Below are 22932 nucleotides of genomic sequence, written 5' to 3' on the forward strand. Positions count from 1 at the left end.
AAACATTTCCTCCCATTCTGTGAGTTGTCTTTTAACTTTCTTGATGGTTTATTTTATATATAAAACATTTCATTTTAATTAAGTATGATGTATCTCTTTCTTTTTTTGCTTGTAATTTGGTGTTACACTAAGAAGCGTCAGTCTAATACAAGGTTGTGAAAATTTTTACTATCTTTTCTTATAAAAGTGTTATGCTTATATTTAGGTTTTATCCACTTTGACTTACTTCTTGTATATGATGTAAGGTCAGAGTCTAACTTCATCCTTTTGCATGTGTATATACAATTTTCTCAGCACTATTTGTTAAAAAGACTATTATTTCCCTGTTGAATTGTCTTGCCACCCTTGTCAAGAATCAGTTGACTATATGTATATATATATATAAAATTTACTCCATTGACCTAAATGTCTATCTTTAAGCCAGTACCACACTGATATAATTACTCTAGTTTTGTAGAAAGTTTTGAAATTTAGAAGTATGAGTCTTTCAGTTTTGCTATTCCTTTTCAAGACTGTTAAGGCTATTCTGGGACCCTGACTATATTAGTTTCCTATTGCTGATATAACAACTCTCCATAAATTTATGACTTTACAGTGCTAGAGGTAATGGCCTAAAATTAAGGTGTCAGCAGCAAGGCTGCATTCCTTCTGTAGTCTCTGCATAAGAATATATTTCCTTGCTTTTTCCAGCTTCTAGAGGCCCCCTGCCTTCATTAGCTTGTGGTCCCTTCCTTGCCTTGGTCCAGTATCTCCCATCATCCCATTGTTTCTCTGGTTCTACTACTCATGCCTTCCTCTTTCATTTATAAGGATTGCTTTGGGCCAACCCAGATTATCCATGATCATTTACCCAAACTCAAATTCCTCAATGTAATCATATCTAAGTCTCTTTAGTCATGTAAACTAAAATCTTCCCAGGTTCTAGGACATGGACATCTCTAGGGGGGGCCATTATTCTCTAATCACACTTGCATTTCTATATGAATATCAAGACCAATTTGACAATTTCTGCAAAATTTTGACAAGGAGTAGTGAATCTGAAGAACACTTTGGAGTATATTTCTGTCTTAACAATATTGAGACCTCAGATCCATGAAGATGATGTGTTGTTCCATTTAATTTCTTTCAGTGATGCTTTGTAGTTTTCAGTGTACAGGTTTATACTGTTTTTTTTTTTAATTTTTATTTATTTATGATAGTCACAGAGAGAGAGAGAGAGAGAGAGGCAGAGACACAGAGGAAGAAGCAGGCTCCATGCACCGGGAGCCCGATGTGGGATTCGATCCCGGGTCTCCAGGATTCGCGCCCTGGGCCAAAGGCAGGCGCCAAACCGCTGCGCCACCCAGGGATCCCTACTGGTTTTTTTTTTTGTTTAAATGTATTTTTTTTGTCAATCTTTTAGATGCTGGTTTAAATGGAATTATTTTCTTTATTTTAGCTCCTGGAATAAAGCACTCACACTTATGATATATAATCCTTTTTATATGCTGCTATATTCAATTTGATAGTATTCTATTGTGGATTTTTGTTTCTATAGTCATGAGAGATACTGGTATGTAGATTTTCTTTCTTTTAATATCTTTGTCACATTTTGGTATCAGACTTCACAGGATGAACTGGAATGTATTTTTTCCTAACCTATTTTTTGGAGGAGTTTATGAAGGATGGGTGATAATTTTTCTTTTAAGATTTGGTAAAATTTACCAATGAAGCCATCTAGCTTTTGGTCCATTTGGGCTTTTTGTTTGTAGAAAACATAGTGACTACTAATCAAATTTTTTTACCTATTATAGAGCCATTCAGAATTTACATTTCTCCTTGAGTCTGTTTTGGTAGTGTGCCTCTTTGTAGGAAGTTGTTAATTTATGCAGCTTATCTAATTTGTTGGCATATAATTGTTCGTAGCATTCTCTTACATTCCTTTTTGTATCTATGAGGTCAGTAGTGATAGTCCTATTTCATTCCTTGCTTTAGTCATTTGAGTCTTCTCTCTCTTATTTTTAATCAGTATAGCTAAGGGTTTTGTTTGTTTATTTTTTTAAATATCCAACTTTGGTTTCATTGCTTTTTCTCTTTTCTTTTCTTCTTCTCTAATTCATTTATTTTCACTGTAATCATGATTATTTCCTTTGTTTGTTTTGGATTTAGTTTGTTCTCTTTCTATTTTTAAAGTGGAACATTAGGCTATTTCTATGATTTTTTTCTATTGTTTCCATTTTCTGTTCTTCAAAATGAGTAGTCTTGATTGCTAATCTTCAAGTTTTATGATTCTTTCTTCTGTCAATTGAAATTGGCTATTTTTAAAGTTTTTGTCTAATAAACTCAACATCTCAGCCTCCTCAGGGACAGTTCTATTAACAGTTTGTTTTTGTATATAGGGACAGTGCTTTCTTGTTTCTTTGCATGTGCTTTATTGTCTTGTTGAAAATTGGACATGTTAAAGTATATAGTGTTGCAACTCAAAATCAGATTTGTGTATGTGTGCATGCATACATGCATGTGCTAGGATACACCTTCATTATCTTGTAGGCAGTGGATACTTTGTCTTAGGCTTCACTTCTTGCTTGGAAGTTCATCCAGAAATGAAAAGGAGGGCCTTCTTAGATCTCCGTAGGCATATACATACAGATTGAACATGAGCACGGCTTTCAGATCCATGTGTATATCAATAAAAAAAATCATCATAAAACTCACTGTTCTTAGATTCAGTTGATTTTCTTAAAAAATAAAACACTTTTCAGATTGTTATAAAATTCGTTCATTTCTAAAGCTCTGAAAATTGGATTTTGACAATTTTGCCAAGTTCTCATCACTTTTATGGAAGAGAAAATTTTCATGACTCTTTATTCAACCATATTTATTGATGTTACTCCCATTAATTATAATTTTGATGTACCATTGAAGCCGCTTTTCTAATATTTTATCTAGGATCTTGACATCTACATTTCCGATGGTGATAGTAGCTTTCTTTCTTATAATGTCTTAGGCTTTCCATACAGAGGTGATGTTGGCCTGAGACCAAATTGTGAATTATTTTCTCCTTTTTTGTAATCTCTGGAAGGTTTTGTATAAAATTGGTGTTGCATCCTCCTCAAATATTTGGTGAAACATGGTGAGCCAGATTGTGAAATTAACTGATTTGTTAATACATATGAGACTATTCAAACTTTCTTTCTGTTGTTTTTTTTTTTTTTTGAGTTATATCTTATTTTGAAATGCACTGCTGTTTTTAATTGTTGTTAATATTCCTTTAACTATTCTTAGTGTCTATAATGACATATAATCTTATTCTTCTTCCATTCCTTACCTTAATTATTTGTGCTGAAAATGGATCTCTCTACTTATTTATAATTATTATTTTCCAGATACTTTCTCATTGTATTGAGTAGACCTATTTAAATATAATTACTTCAGAATATTTTTTAATCTTTTAAAAAAGATTAGACAATTCATAATGGCCAAATCTTGGAAGCAACCAATATGTTTTTGAATAGGAGAATTGATGAATAAACTATGGTACATCAAGATAATAGGATATTATCCAGCGTTGTAAAGAAATGAGCTATCAAGCCATGAAAAGACTGGAAGAACCTTAAATTCACATTGCTAAGTAAAAGAAGCCAATCTGAAAAGTCTGCATACCATATAATTTCAACTATATGACATTTTGTAAAAGGCAAAACTATGGAGACACTAAAAAGATCACTGATTGCAAAGGGTTAGGGGAGGATGAGAGATGAATAAGTGGGGAGAGCACAGAGGAATTTTAGTGCAGTGAAAATAGTCTGTATTGTATTATAATAATGGATACTTGTCATTATACATTGTCTAAACTTTCAGAATGTACAGCACTATGAGTGAACACGAATGTAAACTATGGACTTGGGGTGATTATGATGTGTCAATGTAGGTTCATCAATTGTAAGAAATGTACCGGTCTGGTGGGGGATATGGCTAATAGAGGAAGCCAGGCATGGGTATGTGTGTAGCTGGGAAGGGGAGAGATATAAGTGAAATAAATTAATTTTGTTTTAAACCTAAGACTGCCTGAAAAAATAATCTTTGGGGAAAAAAAAACTTTAAAGCTTAGACATACTCAATTTACTAGAAACCAAGTAAAACATCAACCCATATGAATGCTGTCACTAGTTTGTTTGTTTGTTGTTGTTGTTGTTGTTTTAAATACTATTAGTGAAGTATTTTCTCCTTGATGGGCTCAAGAAGAAAAGAATATGGATAGGTGGTTTCTAATCAAAAACATGTAGTTTTAGTTCAGGTGCCTGAATGGATTAACTAAATTAAAATAACATTATAGTGTGTGTTTATGTGTATGTGCTATTGTGCACCCATCCCAGTAGTTTAGAAGTTTAGATGTTTAGAAGGATCTGCTTTGAATAAATTATGCACAGTTCACTTACTATTATCTTAAGAGTGAATGAAATAATAAGAGTTCATTGTTACAGTGCTTTTTCTATGAAATGATACTTTTTTAAAATCTATGAATGTCTTCTATCGGGTTTATTTATCAAAAATGCTTTTAGCTTAGTCTGAATTAAAGTGTTCCTTCAGTGAATGTACTTTCTGTTTTTATAGTTTTTTTTTTTAACTCTGAGCCGTATCAAACACACACACGTGCAAGCACAAACACACAGAGCTATAAACAAGATAGAGTTCTAGAGGGAAAGTGTCTATAGTTTTCATTCATTCATTCACTCATTCATTTATTCATTCAACAAAAATATAAGAATTTGATCCCAGGCTAATGCCCAGATGAATAAAACATGATCCTACTATTGAGAGCACTGCAGTATATTAACTTTGTAAACTGACTTGAAATCTCCCCCGGGAAAATGCTAAACCTCTCATATATAATAATGGCTTCATTTACAATTTATAAGATGATGACTGCCAAATTATACAATCAGCTTGACTTTTCTCCAGAACTGCCAAATCTGTATATAAAACTGCTTTCAAAATATATCCACCCGGAATTCCCACAGGCACTTCAAATTTGACATGTTCAAAATAGAACTCATTCTTTTCCCCATAAAATCTTTCCCTGCCCCTCTATTTATACTCTTGATTAATGTGGTAATGGAGTAAAGCCCCCAAAGATGTCCATGTTTAATGCTTGGAACGTTTGGATATGTTGTATTTCATGACAAAAGAGACTCTGCCATTCTAATTATGTTAAAAATCTTAAGGACATTGTCTTGGATTATTTTGACTAGCCCAGTATAATCATATAAGTTCTTAAAAGCAGAGAACTTTCTCTAGCCCATGTCTGAGAGATAGGGCAGAAGGGCAGAGGGGAAAGTCATAGAGTTAGGTAGTGTGAAAGGTTGCTGGGTGGAACCATTGAAACCATGACAAAGAATGTTGGTGTCTTTTAGAGCAAAGTTGGCCCCCAGCTGACAGACAGTAAAGAAGTGGGGAGTTCAGTACTATAAACACAAGCAACTGAATTTGGCCAACTACCTGAATGAGCTTTGAAGCAGATGTCTCTCCAGAACCTCTAGTAAAAAAAATGCAGGAGTATTGGAGTTAATTGTATTATTACCTGAATACAATATACTTTTTAAATCACATAAACTTCGTTGCTTTTCTGATTATACAAGAATCATTTTTTCTACCTTGAAAACTCTCTTCTGTGTCATTGACTCTCCTGTGTCTTCCTCTGAGGTGTCAGCTCAAATGCTCTATTCAACTCAGTCTTTTTTTACCTGCTTTCAAGTGAATATAGTACCACTTTACTTTTCACCTGTCAGTTTATAAGGACTTGTATTACTGTACTCATCTTTTATGAGATTTTTTTGTTTACATGTCAGTCTCCCCCACTAAACTGCTAACATATATTTTTTTTCATGTTTCCAGTCCCTATCAATTGTTGAACTTATATAGATTATATTATATGCATGTATCACCTTATGCATTAGAATGGCTATCATCAAGAGGACAAGAGATAACAAGTATTAGCAAGGATGTGAAGAAAAGGGAACCCTTGTGCATTGTTGATGGGAATGCAAAATAGTGCAGTCACTACAAAAACTAGTATGGAGATTTCTAAAGATTTTAAAAATAGAACTACCATGTGATTCAGCAATTTCACTCCTGGGTATATTTCCAAAGGAAATGAAAACAGGGTATCAAAATGATATCTGCACTTTCATGTTCATTGCAGCATTATTTATAAGAGCCAAGATACAGGTCAACCTGTGTCTATGGACAGATAGATGAATGGATAAAGAAGATAGAATATGCATTTGTATACAATGGAATATTATTCAACCAAAGGAAAGAAGGACCTGAAAGGCATTATGCTATGTGAGATAAGTCAGACAGAGAAAGACAAATATTTTATGATCTCTCTAATATGTGGAATCAAAAAACACCAAATTCATAAAAACAGAGTATGGAATGGTGATTATCAGGGGCCAGGAGGTAGGAGGATTAGGGAGGTGTTGTTTAAGGGTACAATCCCTTAATCAGTAGATAAATAAATCCTGGACATCTAATGCACAGCATGGTTATAAACAACAATACTATATTATACATTTTAAAGTTGCTAAGATACTAGATCTTAATTGTTCCCACCACACACATGCACACACATACACGCATACACAAACCTTGATAATTATGAGACATGACAGAAATGTTAGCTAACACCTTATATATTGCAATATATAAATAAATCAAACTGACATGTACACCTTAAACTTACACAATGTTATGTCAATTATATCTAAATAAAAATGACTTAAAAGTAAATATATATGAACTAGTGAACTAAAAAAAACATATGATCTCAGATAATTTATCCTAAAACAACTACTTTATTCTTTCAATCTATAAAATCCCTCTGTTCTATTTTACACTTCTATTACTATTGATGGATTATATCCATTTAAAGATATTTTATTACAGGTAGCCCATTATTTTCTGGGTTTTTTTTTTTGTTTTTTTTTTACTTATAATGTATCTTGCAAAGTTTTGTTCTGGTTTGCAATGTATCTTTAAATTTTATTGTAAATGACACATAACTTGATAATTTGTATGAAATCAAATAGGTCAGTATTTTTCTCTAAGTTCTTGGATTTTAGTCTTTGAATGCTTTTTTTGCCTCAATGTCAAATAAATATCTACATTTTTCTTTTGGACATTTTCTTAAGCAACAAATCTCTTATTCTAAGTGAAATTATTTCGAAGTGTAAAACTCCAACTTTACTTTTCCAACTAGTTAACCAGTACTCTGCTTTCAGCATTGTCTGCTGCATAAGCTTTTCTTGTCCCATTGATTTGAAATTCCAAAAGCTGTCTTGGAAAAAATTCATTGATTTGTCTATTCTTGTACTTGTATAGCCATATTTAATTACTTTCATTACAAAATTACCTCAGCTTTCTGCAACATTTTTTGGATGATTTACAATATTTATTCTTCCAGATGAAATTTAATATTTTAAATCAAATGCTAAAAAACACTCCATTAAATTTGTGGGTTTTTTTTTTTTTTTTGGAGAGAATCAACAAATAAGAAATTTGTATTTATTTAATTCTTTTAAATCCCTAAAGAAAATAATATTTTCTTCATATATATATTAGTATATGTGTTTATTTTTAATTCTTTAAAATTTTTTTGGTAATTTTTAAATTTAAACAGTTAATGTTATTTTTCAAATAAATAAAATAATAGGCAAAATAATCAGGCATAAAAAGAGAAAAGGAATAGTAATTGCACTCTTAAACATAGTAGAATCCAAGGAAAAATCCTATTTTATTTTGGATTTTGGATTTCCTGTGTTCTAGTCTTATTTCAGTCTACTCTCATTACATGCCAGCCTCTCTCAAAGCCACCTTTCTCTCTGGCATACATACTCTTCCACTTTCCTAAAAGTTATGGTTTGTATCTTTTTGTGGATAGAAAGATTTTTTTTCCCTAGTTTTCTTCTGTTTATGTATTAAATCCTTTTCATAAATTTGTTAATTTTCTGAATATTTTGATGTTAGGTGCTTGTGAAATATCAATTTGTTCATTTGTAGCTACAGAGATTTAGATTTAAGCCATACTTTTTCCAGTAAAACACACAGATGGCCCTTAGCCCCTTTGAGTTTCTATGTGAAACTAATAAGCTTTTCCCCTCTCAACTATATTCCTAAAGGGCAATTTTATGGACAGATCCCTAATCCAATCTCCAGGCATTAATCAAGCATGGCTTTATTGGACTAGTGCAGGGCCATCTGTGTTTTCACTCTGGACTTTCTAGGCTAGAGAGTCAATGTCTTTGCTCTACTTCTTATTTGTAACTTTGACTCTAACTGGCTTATATAAAATTTTCTGCTGCAGGGTGATGATTTTCCTTGATGAAGCTGCATTGATTCTGGTGTTAAAGGCATACTGTGTGGATGAGTCAAAGCTTTTTTTTACTCTTCTTGAGGCCTTTCTATGCTGTTTTGGTTCCCATAATATGTAGCAATGTATTATAAGTTCATTTACAATGAAGTCAATAGCATACTTTTTCATTATACTGTTTATGTCAATGTATCATAATTTGTTAATATATGACTCTTATATTACTGGCCTCTGAGCATTTTGGAGGTAGGGTATGATATCTTATTTGAGTTTTTATCTGTAGATTCTTGTTCTGGTTCTACACACAATTGCTCAATAAATCTTAATTGCTAAAGCATTTAATGCATTTGTTTTTTCCTCCTCAATTGAATTTTAATCTCAATATATTTACTTTACACTAGCTTTATCTACGAATTCTAGCAGAGTGCTATATATATTTTGCTTAGTAAACACCGAGTAAATCAAGGAGTGTTCTGAAGAATTAGTGCAGGCATTTAAGCTTTATTTAGAACACTGTTATTACAGTTGGCTAAGTTGTCCTGGATTGCAGAGCAAGGTATTTCTAAAACATTCTTGTAACAGCATTCCAACTCCCACACTGACACTAGAAATAGGTCACTGTGCTGAGGTATGGAGAATGTCACAATTTCCGTCAGACTCTCCAGAGCTTCTAACATAGAAATAGCATGCTGCTCTGCAAACAGATTCAAAGTTAAAAAAAAAAAAATAAGAAAACTTTTATCCACTGTGTCTAAAGAGATTGCAAAACTCAACACCCCCTTGTGGAAGACTACTGAGATCACTGAAGAACTGCCAGAACTCCCCACTCCAACTTTTTGTAGTCATGGCTCTCTTCCTTTCCCCATCTCCTCCATGGCAATTCAGTTCACAGCAGAGTGTGTGAGCTGTAGGAGAGTATCCAGCCCACTGCCAGAACACAGCAAGGGGAGGTCTTGAGGAGAGAAGCTGTGTGAACAGTGGAGAGAGGCCAGATTGCAGGAGATAACAGAGACGGCTGGCGTGGAAGGCTTTCAAGAAGTTGAACCAAGAGGCCACTGGGGCAAGAAAGCTTAGAGTGTAGTTTAAGATATGAAATGACCTGCTGTAGATTTTGGGGGGTAGCACAGGTAAATGAGTCACATCAGAAGACATACTATCGTTTAGATGCATAGAAGAGATTTGAGGAGATCTTTGAAGACTATGTAAATTGACAGAGATGACAGGGAAAGTGTATTCTGAGTACAAGCTACAACATATACTTAGGAAACTAAAACAAAACACAAAGGGTAACTGAGAATATGCCAGTTTTGACTAGATCTCATAGCAGACCAGTAGTAAAAATGAATCTGGAAAGCTAAGTTTGTTTTACACTGTGATGAGGAATGGGTAATTCATTGGTTTATCTGAATCCCAGTTCTTGGTTCCCCAGGTTATTGAATATTATGAGGCAGTGGCTTTTCTTAAGAACTTCTAAAGATACAAGGCATATATGCAGGCAGATATTTGCAACCCTAGCAACCTGTTGGAAGAATCTCACTAATTTATGGAGTGTAGGAACTGAGCCAAAAACCTAAGTGACAACCTCCCTAAGCCAACAGTATATCTCTTCAGTTTTGTTTAAACTGAATAGTCAGCTCATGTGTAGCTGACTTTTTTCTGATAGCATATGCTCACATCTGCTTATCAGCAAGGTTTCTACATTATGTAGGATAAAGTGTCTTATTTGTATTTTATTTTTGCTTTGCTTTCTATTGTGTTTTGGTTTGTCGGTTTGCTTTTTTAAAAAAATCTAGATCATGATTCTGCTAGATTATAAAAATTTGTGTCTTTTTTTATTGTTTTAAAAATATTTTTTCCTAGAGAAACTCCACAGAATTCTTGAAAAATCCCTTTGCCTTATGCCAGAAAAATCTACTTGATACATTCTGCTGAGACCTTAATTAATATTTCTAGGCATTGATTTTGAGTGGGAATATTCCACCAGGTAACATGCCCTTTGTGGCTACCAAAAAAAAAAAAAAAAAAAAAGTGAAATGTTCTTAGGAAGAATTTTCATCTCAAGTAGGTTTCTAACTGGAAATACTGTTAGCAATATCAAGGACTCCATTATTTACAGTGTCACAGTTGACTGAGAGGATAAGAGAGGTATGCTAACATAACAACACAAAGATATTTAAAATATCTTGATATATTTTAATGGAGACTTTCTATTTCTTGGTCTCTTTTACCATTTTATAGTCTGCTAAGCTTTCAGAGGGTATGAGACATTTGACCTAATTCTGAAAATGAACATAATTAATAATTGTGTTTTAAGGTATCGTTCAAGTTTCAAGCCAAATTCTAAATAAATAAATTCTAATCATTAAATTATAGATATGAAATAACTTAATGACATGAGATAACTCAAATGGCAACAGAAGTATTTTTCTATCGCTTTTTATTTCATTCATTTAATACTAGAGTGTTTAAAAGCCTGCATTGTTTGATTTTATTAAATTTAGAAATGTGTTGTTTCTTAAAATCAATAAAGAATATAAGCATCATCTTTGTCTTAATTTACAAATATGTCACATTCCAATAAATTTCTTTTAGCCAACAAATAAAACTAAGCTTTAAATTATAGGGTAGCTGAGTCTAATTAATGATCGTGTTTCTTTATTAGACTTTAAGAGGAAAGCAAAAAATGCTTCATTTCAAGATAATAGCTCTCCAAAATAAGAACATTAAATTCTAGAAAGAAAATTGCATGTCACAAATATGTGTGAGATGACACAAACCATGTGTCATAGGGAAAGGTTTGAAATTATAATTTTCATAGTTCCTCATTTCTCTATATTTTCTTATATATTTGGCTGAATTACATTAAACTTCTTTCACATTCAAATGGTTAAATATGGGCAGCCCAGGTGGCTCAGTGGTTTAGCGCTGCCTTTGGCCCAGGGCGTGATCCTGAAGACCCAGAATCGCGTCCTATGTCGGGCTCCCTTCATGGAGCCTGCTTCTCCCTCTGCCTGTGTCTCTGCCTCTCTCTTTTTCTCTCTGTCTTTCATGAATAAATAAGTAAAATCTTTAAAAAAACAAATGAACAAACAAAACCCAAATGGTTAAATATATGTATTCTCAAGCCACTTGTTGAATACTACTAAAGGAAAAAAAAAAGGAATTGGTAGCTCATCATTTTCTAGTAACTTCTTTCACTGAACAAAACTGAGTTTCCTTTTGTTAATATAACTTTAAAAAGTAGACACCCTGGGATCATGGCTCTACTTCCTGATAGGAAGTGCTTTAGAGTGAGTACATCAGGAGGTACCATGCACTGGAGGTTTGTATTGTTTCATGGTAGCACTTCCCCAGAGCACATGTCTTCAAAATGAAAAGATTTTCTGAATGATGGATTGAAAGTTTCAGTCATAGGATAGGAGATAGGCCAAAAATTCATAACTTGATACTTCCCCTTTTATTTGTGATCTAGAAACAACTATAATGCAGAATTGACAAGTGATATAGCTCATACAAGTGATGTTCTGCATGAGATTAAAAAAAGCCTGCAGAAGTGTGGGCAAGGCAGTAAGATGAGGAAGTTCTAGTACTGAGAAGAAACTGTTGAGAATAGTTTCATGACATGAAAAGAAGAGGAACACAGAATGAAAAGCATTTGATAAAGAAATAGAGCCACAAACTTTGCATAAAAGACCACCTCCCCAAATCCCCACAGATGTTAGAAGAAGGCAAAGCAGTGTTGAAGTAGGTAGCTGGGTGATGGGTAAATAAACATAACAGATACAGACATAGATAAAATTATATATACAAGAGGCATTAAATTAAAACCAACCAATGAATATTTATAATATCATACACAAGAAGAAATTTCTAAATTGTTTTGAGTTAATTAATTGCATAATTTATAGCAATCCATCTAGTTTCCTTCTAGCAGAGATTCAGGTCAAAAAACATTTTGAGGCATACTCCTCTTGGGTCTCAGAAAGCAGTACAGTAGCTTTATTCTGAGCTCGCTCCTGTACTTTTCAGCAAGTTGATGCCACTGTGAATCATTCCCGTCAACAGAGCAACAGTTTGGCAGACTTGTTAATATTTCAGACTGTGGAACTGTAGTTTTTGCTTGGGTGCTGATTCTATAATTATTAGCAATGTGAACTCGGTTAAGTTTCTTCAACTTTCTGTGAAATGGTAAGTAGCAGTTATCATCAGTCAAACCATTTAATCAGTCAAAAATGTACCTGACTCTTGGTTTTGGCTCACGTCATCATCTTAGGTAGTGCTCATCAGGGAGTCTGCTTGGGATTCTTTTTCTCCCTCTCCTTGGCCCATTCCTACCTGCTCATGTACTATGTTCTCTCTCTCTTTCTCTCTCTCTCTAAAATAAATAAATCTTAAGACAAAAAGATAAAAGATAAATGTATCTTCTCACACTGTTTTTTTCCCAAAGTGCTGTGTCCTTTCCCTTTCCTTGATTATACTTACTATTTTCAACCCAATGTTTTCTCTCCCTTAGATCTCTGTTGCTTCTTATGCTGCTTCCTGCACCTTCCTACCCAAACCCAAAGGCTTCCTCTCACCTTCAAAAGTGCCCATTTGTAGGCCCTAGGAAAATTATCCTCTAGACCCAATTTACCAAGATGCTGGGGTGGGTTTATCCTTCAACTGTTTTTCCTTTGTCATTCTCTCACCCACACTAGCTCAGTCTCCTTACATTGAGGGCAGTGTCATCAGGAAATATCATTATCAGCCTCTTCTCAATTGGGCCTCATAGTCACCCTTCAATAGTCATCAAAATTTGGCCATCAGGTTCATAACCTTTGTGGACACACAAACACTATCACAGACCTTGGGTGCTCAGTGCTCTAACTGTTATTCAATTCCCTGGCCTCACCTTTTCCTACTTTCTGTGATTCAGTAACTGTTGCTTCCACCTTAGGATCTTACTTCTTGGGTCAGCTCCCACACCCACTCATAAGCTTATAACTCTCACTTCTAAAGTCTTTTCTTCTAGCACACCACTTTAATAAGAGCTTGCTAGCATCTCTTCACATTAATCGATTACCTTGGAATATGGTTCACAGCGTTTGTAATAATGTATACATCTGCTTATCATCTTGTGACTTAAATGCTCAGAGATGATTCATCCCAGCCTTTATCATGCTAGACTCGCTACTTCCTTAATTCAATAGTACCTGTTCTTGAATCTTATCCATAGCCATAACTGTAGTAATTTGACTCCTATAAACCCTCCCGGGGTAACCATCTCTTGTTATTTTCCACTTCAATCCTTTTCAAGTTTAGACCATAGTGTATAATAATTAAAAACTGTCTTGTCTTTAACCCCTTTGCAATGACCATTGTTTTGCATTCCCATGAACAAGCCCCAAATATAAAAGGATTCCTACATTCATTGCCTGCCTACCTTCTATTTCCACAGAAAGCTTCTGCTCTTTAGAGATATCAATTCATCTCTGTAAGTGATCTATTAAGTCCTCCTACTCTCCTCTAGACCTATAAGATATTTTCATAAATTCCTTCCCTAATCATATTAAGATGTTGAAAATTCTCCAACACTTACTGCCAGCTCTACATATCTTTCTGTTTTTATGTGATCTCCTTTTTACACCCCATTGTCTTCAGGAGCTGGTTTACTGTTTATCGTATCAATTTCTTCATGTTACACGCACCCTCTGTAATCCTTCCATTTCTACGACTTTTTGTAATGTGTTTGCTAGGGCCACGCTTACCATGGGGTCTTTTAATCCATTGGGTATTTTCCTGTGGATTTAGCTAATTTGCCTTCAGAAGTTGACATTATCAATCAAATCTGTTTTGAGGGGCACCTGGGTGGCTCAGTCGATTGAATGTACAACTCTTGGTTTCACCTCAGATCATGCTCTCAAGGTTGTGAGGTTGAGCCCTGTGTCAGGCTTCAGGCTCAGTAGGGCATCTGTGTGAGATTCCCTGTCTCACTCTCCCTCTGCCCCTTCCTCCTTTTTCTCTCTAAAATAAATAAATCTAAAAAACAGAAACAAAAACCCAACACCTTTACTGAAAATCCTTTTCTAACTTGGTTTCTATGATACAATCCTCCCCTAAATTTCTTTCTACCGCTTAGACAAGTGTTTATCACATTCTTCTAATATATTCTCTTCCTACCTGTACCCTTCTAGTGCATAGGATTCTGCTTTTTTTTTTTTTAGACTTTATTTATTTATTCATGAGAGACACAGAGAGAGAGGCAGAGACATAGGCAGAGGGAGGAGACTCCCTGTGGGGAACCCCATGGGGACCTCTGTCTCGGATCTCCAGGTCACACCCTGAGCCAAAGGCAGATGCTCAACCACTGAGCCACCCAGGCATCCCAGGATTCTGCTCTCAATTCCATTTTCTCTCCTCACTGCATACTCTTTTTGGATGATCTCATTCATATCTATGGCAATTGTTCTCAGTTAAATGCTAATGACTTGGAAGCCTATACTTTGACAGCTCTTTGCTCATCTTTAGGCCACTGTATATAATTGTTTGCTAAAACCTTGAGTTGGGTATATTACTTATTACTCAAAATCAAAGCTTCTCCCTTTTAAAATTTCTTATCTCAGTGAATCATGGTATAATCCAACCTGTATTATTCTTTCTACATCATTTCATTCTAATTCAGACAATTCTTTTTCTTCCTTCCTCTTGTATAAATCTTGCTTTTCATGCCTCCTACCACAACAGTGATTGGAAAATTAATTCTCCTCATTAGTAATCTTCTTGGTCCTGCTCCTATTCAGTTTCAATTGTTCTTTCACTTTTTAGACTAACGTTCTTAAAATAAAGATTCTGATTGATACTCCCATGTTAAAGATTGTTTATTTTCCCCTGTCCTTGATAGAAGTTCTGACCTTTGTATTATGAAACAAAGATAAGACCTGAGCACCTCTCCAGACTCATCCATCAAATGGTACCCATCTTGCACACATTCTTCTAACCATTTCAAACCTCTTGCAGTGTCCTGTGGCCCATGCTGCCTTACACCACAGCACTGTGTACATTTTGTCTTTGCAGGAAGCTCTTTTTTCTGCTTTTGATTTTGGAGTGGTAGGATCAGTACTCATTTTAACATTCTTTTGGATTGCTGTTTGTCTTCATAAAACCCTATGGATGCCTCTACTGTTAATTTGTGTCGCCCACTGGTTAGTGTCTTTCATTTGATTCATAGAACATTACAAAGTGTAAGCATAATACCTGCTGAATAATTATGAATTAGTAGCTTTTACAGATTCAGTTATGAATGCCAGAAGGTCTTTTTATTACTACAAAAAAATGTATGTGTGAATATATGTGAATTTGGGTATGCTCTAAGGACCCTAGAGAGGATGAACTGTTCCAAATGATTTCTACCTATACTTCTATATTCTCAGGTGTAGAGGAAAGAGATTACAAATTAAATATTCTCTTATATTCTAGGTAAGATGTTGATATTTTATGGTATTAATTTTTTTATTTTATATCAAAGCATATTTATGCTTTATTTAAAGCACAATTCAATGTGAAGCATATAGAAAAAGCCTACGAAAGTTGAATTCACTCATCCATGTGTTTGCTGACTAAATGAAACAATTGTAATCAAACTAGTTTTACTGTAGAAACAAAGCTTAAATGTTTCATCAATTATATAACATCTATACTGTTTCATGAAACGTAGTAGACTACAACATAAACACAGTAAAAAACCAAAAGTAGATGAAATTAGACATATAAATACTAGTACAGGGAAGTTATAAATAGAAAACCAAGGCTAAGATAAAGAAAAATATAAATATTCAGTCCAAAAGAAACTGGATAGTAATTATAGTTTTAGGTTTAGTTTCCTAGTAGCCATGTTAAAATAAAGATAGCATCATTTACACATTTCTGACCTTAATTAAAGGAGAAGCTTGCCTCTGAAGAAGAAAAACTTTTCCCAGGGCTGAATTGTGATATAAATGACTTTCCTAGAGTGTTACATATGGGCCACTGAATGATGATATTCTTCAACAATATTTTGTGTTAAGTGACATGATGGATTTCATGTGATTATTTGTTGTATTGTCCTTTCATTAAAAAATTAGGGCAGGACCTCAAAATTTGCTCCAGAAATGGTAATTCTGTTAAAGAAAAGGCAGTATAGTTCAAGTTTATAGACTTCTGGTGATCTGATTTGGCCAAGGCTAAAATTTACAATATTCAGAGGAATGACAGCCTTCAAGTAATTTTTCTGTTACAGCTAAGCTGTTAATTAAATGTACACTTTGGTTTGATGACATTTTAAGGTTTTCTAGTTACTTTAAAGACAAAATTCTAAAAATAATTCCTAGTATAGTTTACCTAATGTAAATATACTGTATATAATTTTAATCCCTCAATATTTAACAAGAAAAGGGTATTATCTTTCCTAAAGTATTGGTAATTGATAAACAAGAGTTTACTTTTTTTTCTCATTACAATATTTTATAAATGAGTCATTGTTTTATTATGAGAAAAGAGGAAAGCAAAACAACATCTACCAAATATGCACTACATTCCATGTACTGGTGCCAGGTTATTTTATGTATTTGATATTAGTAAGTATTAGAATTAAACTTTTTAAAATCAAATCTGACTAAAAGTAGCTATTTAATTTTTGTGGATATATTGAAATCCAGTATGGAGCTGTGTTTACATGGGTTCATGAAAGAAATATTAGGAAGAAATAGGTTTTTCAGCAGCATTCTGAAATCACTGGCTAAAACCACAAGACATAAGTGAAAGAGCTTATAAATATTGATTCATCATTCCTGTAGGTTCATATCATGAATATTTTTAGGATACTTCCGCTGGAGTTATATTTTAAGTACTGTCATATACAAGTGTAATACAATTTATTTTATAGAGTTTTCTTTTGGGGGATAAAAATTGTTACTGTGTGTGGTTACCAGAGCTCCCTCTCTCTGCTTGCTAATAGGGATGCTGGTTTTGCCTGCTCAGTTTGTCCTCCACTCCTACTTTCTGTTTTCTGAAAAAGTCCTGCCTGTGGCCAACTGACAGATAATTTGCTCTTTGGTGTTGCCTGCATCAGCACAATAATAAGAGGTATTTGGGACTGTAAAGACAAGAAGGAAAGGGAGTATGGATGGAGGGATGCTTTTGGGTTAGGTCTTGGAGCAAAGAAAACATATACAGAGTCCATGGGTGTTTATGAAGGTAACGAACTAAAGGGATTTACAGAAAAAGGAAAATGGATGGAAAAGAAGGATGTAAAGAGGTGTGCTTTGCATTATACTCTTCTTCAGATGTTACCAAAATACAAGTAGAAACTTGAGCTCTTCTAAAAATTATTTTCAACATTTTTTTTTAGAACCGGAGTGCTGTATCATGTGGGTCACATCTTCGTAAATAATATGGTAAGAGAAAACACATTTAAATTGCTTAGGCTGAAGGTATAATGCAGAGGAGTAGCAGAAGTGGAGAAATGTAGGTCTTGGCAGGGAGTCAAGTCTGGATTCTGAGCATAACTGGCTATATGTCTGTGGATATGTTTCATATGTAGAGAAGGAGATTCAGCAAAGGATAAAATGTGTAAGCAAAGGATAAAATGTGTCTTAAAAATATATTCAGGAAAAAATATGGTGGGGGGATTTTAGGGCGTTAAAGCAAGTAAAATAAAAGGTGGGCATTATGAAAGATTCCTTGAAATGTTATTGAAAATTCAAGCTTATTAAAAGCATATTTTGATTATTGCACTGTCTGAAACATTTTTGTCCTTGTAGACCATGAGCAGAAGAAATCTTGTAAGTAGTGAAGAGAAATAGCTGACATCCATTCAGCCTTTTAAGTGAGCAGGTTATTCTATTTTAACATCTGGAATATAAAAGGTAAATAGTCCCTTGGGTATTCATACTGTGCCACTTGTCTAAGGAAAGTGCTTTAAAGGAATCACCTAACTTATCTGAAGTTTTGTCTACCTGTGCCAGATGTGGTTGGCATTCTCCTAACTGCATGGCTGCTTCCAGGCCAATACTTCACCACCTCAGTGAGATTCATGTCAGGATCTCCTAAATTTCTCCATTTTCCTGGATAGCATATCTGCATTTTAAGGAAAACTCTAGCAAGAAGCTATCAGGTTTTGTTCCTCCTGCTATCATTCTCGGTGACTTTAGTGTCTTTGTGAAAAATACATACAACAGCCTGGCTTTATAGCTTATTGATCTTCTTATTTTCAATGACATGCATCCCCATTCTAAATTAGCCACCCACACTCATCGCCCTATTGGGAATCATGACATCTTTTATATCTAATTCATACCAGATTAATTCTGGTATTCCTCTCAATTTTTACTTCAGTTACTTATCTTTGCAGTTCTCTGAAACTTTAATTTTCTCTACATATGTTATATGACCTCACACTGAACAATATTTTCAAATCTATTTGTATTTTTTGTAAACCTTACTATTCCTTCTTGGCCTTAGTTTGTTTCCATTTATCTTTAAGGTACCTCAAATCTTTGGCAACATAGACTAACAGAAGACAATTGGAAGTATACCAGTTCCAAGCCAAATTCATCTTTCATCCCTGCTTTTATATCAGTGAAAATCATATTCATATGAATTCAGCCATTTGAACATATGCCTTCAAGTAGCACTTCTTTTTCAGTGCTAAGTACCATCTTGATGCTTTGTTAATTTGGGATCAGGAGATGAAATGGTGGAGATTCAGACAGAGTGTGATGCTTTCATAGATGACCTAAAACTTGAGTTAGATGTCCCAACAATGTGTCCCAGAATTCCTTCTAAACCTCTCATCTCTGCATCTACCACCTGCATTAAAATTGATTCTTTACTTTATTTCCCTACAAAACTCTTAACTTCCTGGGTATAAAATCAAGCTTGAGTCTGGTTTTTATTGTTGCATTTATATCATAGCAAAGTGTCTGAAACATGGTTCACATTTAATAAATAGTTATTAAATGAATAGATTAATTATCCACATTAACTTCTGCCAACCCTACATTCAAACCCAACTTTTGTTTTCAGCAAGTGACATACTGTCTTTACTGGACATAAAGGCATAAGGTATGACCTACCTATGTTTAGTGCCACCATTCCTACCCTCCTATAAACTTGTCTATAACTGGATAATAAATGGTCCTTCTTCTCTTTCCATATATGGTTTTCTTTTTTAAAATTCCCCTGGCTATTCGGGGTCTTTTCTGATTCCACACAAATCTTAAAATAATTTGTTCTAACTCTCTGAAGAAAGTCCATGGTATTTTGATAGGGACCTTCTTCTCTTTCCAATAGATTTTTTTTCACTTGTTGAATGGATCTCACACCTTTCACACTGTCTTCTGTCTTTCCTCATTTGTTATTGTGTCTCGTGTCTCTATTTTCAGACCTTCTCACTTCTCTGATTTCCTATTTCACTTTGAGACATCATTCACTTTCCCAATCTAAAAGCACCCACTTTTGCAGATCACTTCTTGTTTCTGACTATTACCTTGCTGTCCCCTTTCTAATAATCTTTTGAAAGAAGTTTTCCCTTTGGTACTTTACTAACATCCCATTCACACATCAGTCTGATGTAGAGTAGCTTGTATTCTAATCACTTCATCAAAACTGCTCTTTCCTATCGTAAACTGCTCCTGTCCATTTCTTGTTCCCATATTCTTGAAGAATGGTATGGTCTATGATACAGTGTTCTCCAGGAGGCAGCTATGGAGATGGAGTTTAAATAGTAGCATGTTTATTGTAGAGTGTGAGGATCTGTGGAAGTGAAAAGATGGAAGTGGGATCAGGAGTGGGGGGAAAAGTTGGCTGCAAAGACACCTCACAGGGACTACAGATGCATTTCCCCTCATGGGAACTCTAAAGGTAAAATGACCCATTGGAATTGCCCTACATTGGACTGATATAAATGAGCCTTTATACCCCTCAGGTCCCTTCTCTGTCCCTTATCTGCTCCCTAGCCTCACTCAATCAGTCACTGGTTATGGCCCACACCTGGAAAGAGGATGACCTTGGGCATAAAGACCCTATGGAGTGGAAGTGATTGCCAAAGGGACTCACAGCAAAATCCCATCTACTGACACAATTCTGGAAGCTGAGAAACAGGTCTAACTCAAGGAGATATAGTAATGCATCTCTGTGTCTATTACCTGATGGTTTTATAATGTTATCTTTATTCTCCATTTCATCTTTATTCTTCACTATAATTCAGTCATGATCTTTAGCTTTCAAAATGACACTTAAGATTCAGCAGAGAGGGCAGCCCGGGTGGCTCAGCGGTTTAGTGCCGCCTTTGGCCCAGGAAGTGATCCTGGAGACCTGGGATCGAGTCCCACGTCGGGCTCCCTGAATGGGGCCTGCTTCTCCCTCTAACTGTGTCTCTGCCTCTCTCTCTCTCTCTCTCTCTCTCTCTCTCTCTCTGGGTCTCTCATGAGTAAATAAATTTAAAAATCTAAAAAAAAAAAAGAAAAAAAAGATTCAGCAGAGAATAGACAGCTTTTTAAACATAGGGAATTAAATTTTTAAAAGGTGGCATAGTGTTATGCCCATAAAAAAATTAAAAAAAAGAATTTAAAGAGAGAACTAGCAGTCAATCTCATAAATGCCACAATTAGGTTAATTAGGTTAAGCCTTTTACTTTATCTAGAAAGCAATCATTGGCCAAGAAACTAACTTTAATAGAGGAATTTAAAGATTTACGTCAGAATTAAAGTACCTAAGAACAAGGAAAAATAGGAAATGTGGATTATTGTTCTTGGTTTGGAAAAAAAAATCTAGAAACTAGTTAGTTTAAAAAATATATTTCCACTATTTCCCAGAATTGTTTTACACATTTAAAAATCACTAATAAAACATGTCAAATAAAGAGAGCATATTTCAGTGCCTCATCTGTAAGTCCTGAGATCTATTTATTCAACTAATTGTTAGAGGAATGCCGCAGTCGGCAGAAGGTCAGTTTTACAGTATGACAGAAAGGGATACCATTTGATATTCAATTTGACCATTCTTTTCAGAACCCTGAATGATTTTTCTATTTATTATGCCCTTAAATATTTAATATTTTTTACACTTATAAAGAATATTTCCTCTAGAGATCTTCCATTAATGATTCAGTTCTGAAATTTTGTGTTTTTCCTCATGAAATTCTGAACTCTTCAGTGAGAAGACTTACCTGCCTTAATCATGTTACAGAATAGGTTCTATACAACTCAGTTTTTAAAAAATATACAGTATAAGAAGGCAATGTCTCATGTTTCACCAATTTCCTGCATGAATTTGTTAATTTAGTCATTCAGGAAATAGTTATTGAATTCATACCATGTCCCAGGCATTGTTCAAGACATTGGTATGACCCAGTGAACAAGACTGGCTGAGTTCCTGTCCAAGCTTTTAAAAGCAAACTACTATGTTTATCCAAAATGTCAAAATATGGTCTTTGATTTGCTTATCTAAACAGTAAGATTAGGGCAGCCTGGGTGGCTTAGCAGTTTAGCACCACCTTCAACCCGGGGCATGATCCTGGAGACCTGGGATCAAGTCCCACGTTGTGCTCCCTGCATGGAGCCTGCTTCTCCTCTGCCTCTCTCTGTCTCTCTCTGTGTCTCTCATGAATAAATAAATAAAATCTTTAAAACTAACTAACTAAATAAATAAATAATCAGTAAGATTAAAAATATTTAATTATTTGTATTTTTTTCAAAATTAAATATTTTAAAATATTTATTATAAAATTAAATATTAAAAATATTTAATTATTTGTATTTTTTTTCAAAAACTCAATTTAATATTGTTGCTGGACACATACAATTTTTTGTTGAGAATCTAGAAATATAAAGGATGGCAATTTTTAAAATTAGAGATTAGAGATTTCTTGGTTGGACATCATATTAATATTATAATTAATAGGTGGAGTTTCCCTTCATCAAACCACTCATATAGTCATATAGTTAGTAAATCATACTTTTGTTTAGCTCTCTTTTGATTTTAAATTATCTGCTTTAATTAATGATGAGCTAAGTTAATTTTATGGATGAGTTTAATAACTGAAATTTGTTTGACTCAATATGATGAAATCTTTTATCATTTCAAGATATTATGACTTTTACATTTTTTTACTCTAAAATTCATGTTCAAATTTTATGGAATTAGATTGGATACTCTACTATAATTCTATTTCTTAATTAATGAACAAAAATTTTAAATATAGAAAAAAGGAAAAAAATCAACAACAATCAATCAAAATAGGAGAAAGCTTTGGGAAAGTGGCATTGAGGAAGGGGAGCAGATTTACATTTAGCACATCTCATATTGTTCTTAACCACAGAAACACCAACACTACCCTGCCACCACCATCAGCAATCTGCAGACACACACACATGCACACACACATTCTGAAGAACACTTCAATATGAAAGTTTACAAAATTCTGGGAATCCCTATTCATTACTCACCATTTGTAGAGTACTTAATAAAGTCAAATGTAATAAACCTATCTAAAAAATAAAAAGTAAGATAAACCACTAAACTCGTACAGGATCTCATCAAAAACACAGAAATTGCCTCATTTTCCA

At 34.2% G+C, this 22932-nt stretch overlaps 1 protein-coding gene across 3 annotated transcripts in view; it reads left to right on the top strand.

Annotated features, from left to right (window-relative positions):
* The window catches only part of GPC5 (glypican 5), a 1343656-nt gene that overhangs the window by 584176 nt on the left and 736548 nt on the right, over nucleotides 1-22932 (top strand). The window contains exons 7-8 of one of the 3 annotated variants that reach the window (XM_038569868.1): nucleotides 17715-17760; nucleotides 18127-18238. The exons of 1 other annotated variant lie outside the window; for it this stretch is intronic. In XM_038569868.1, coding sequence (XP_038425796.1) covers nucleotides 17715-17756 — 42 coding nt within the window. In that variant the 3' untranslated portion in view covers nucleotides 17757-17760; nucleotides 18127-18238. Of the gene's footprint in view, nucleotides 1-8344; nucleotides 8506-17714; nucleotides 17761-18126; nucleotides 18239-22932 lie in introns of those variants that run through there. One more of the 3 variants, XM_038569870.1, reaches the window with a different exon arrangement.

The sequence above is a fragment of the Canis lupus genome, chromosome 22 (assembly GCF_011100685.1).
Source record: "Canis lupus familiaris isolate Mischka breed German Shepherd chromosome 22, alternate assembly UU_Cfam_GSD_1.0, whole genome shotgun sequence".
Classification (NCBI taxonomy): Eukaryota; Metazoa; Chordata; class Mammalia; order Carnivora; family Canidae; genus Canis; species Canis lupus.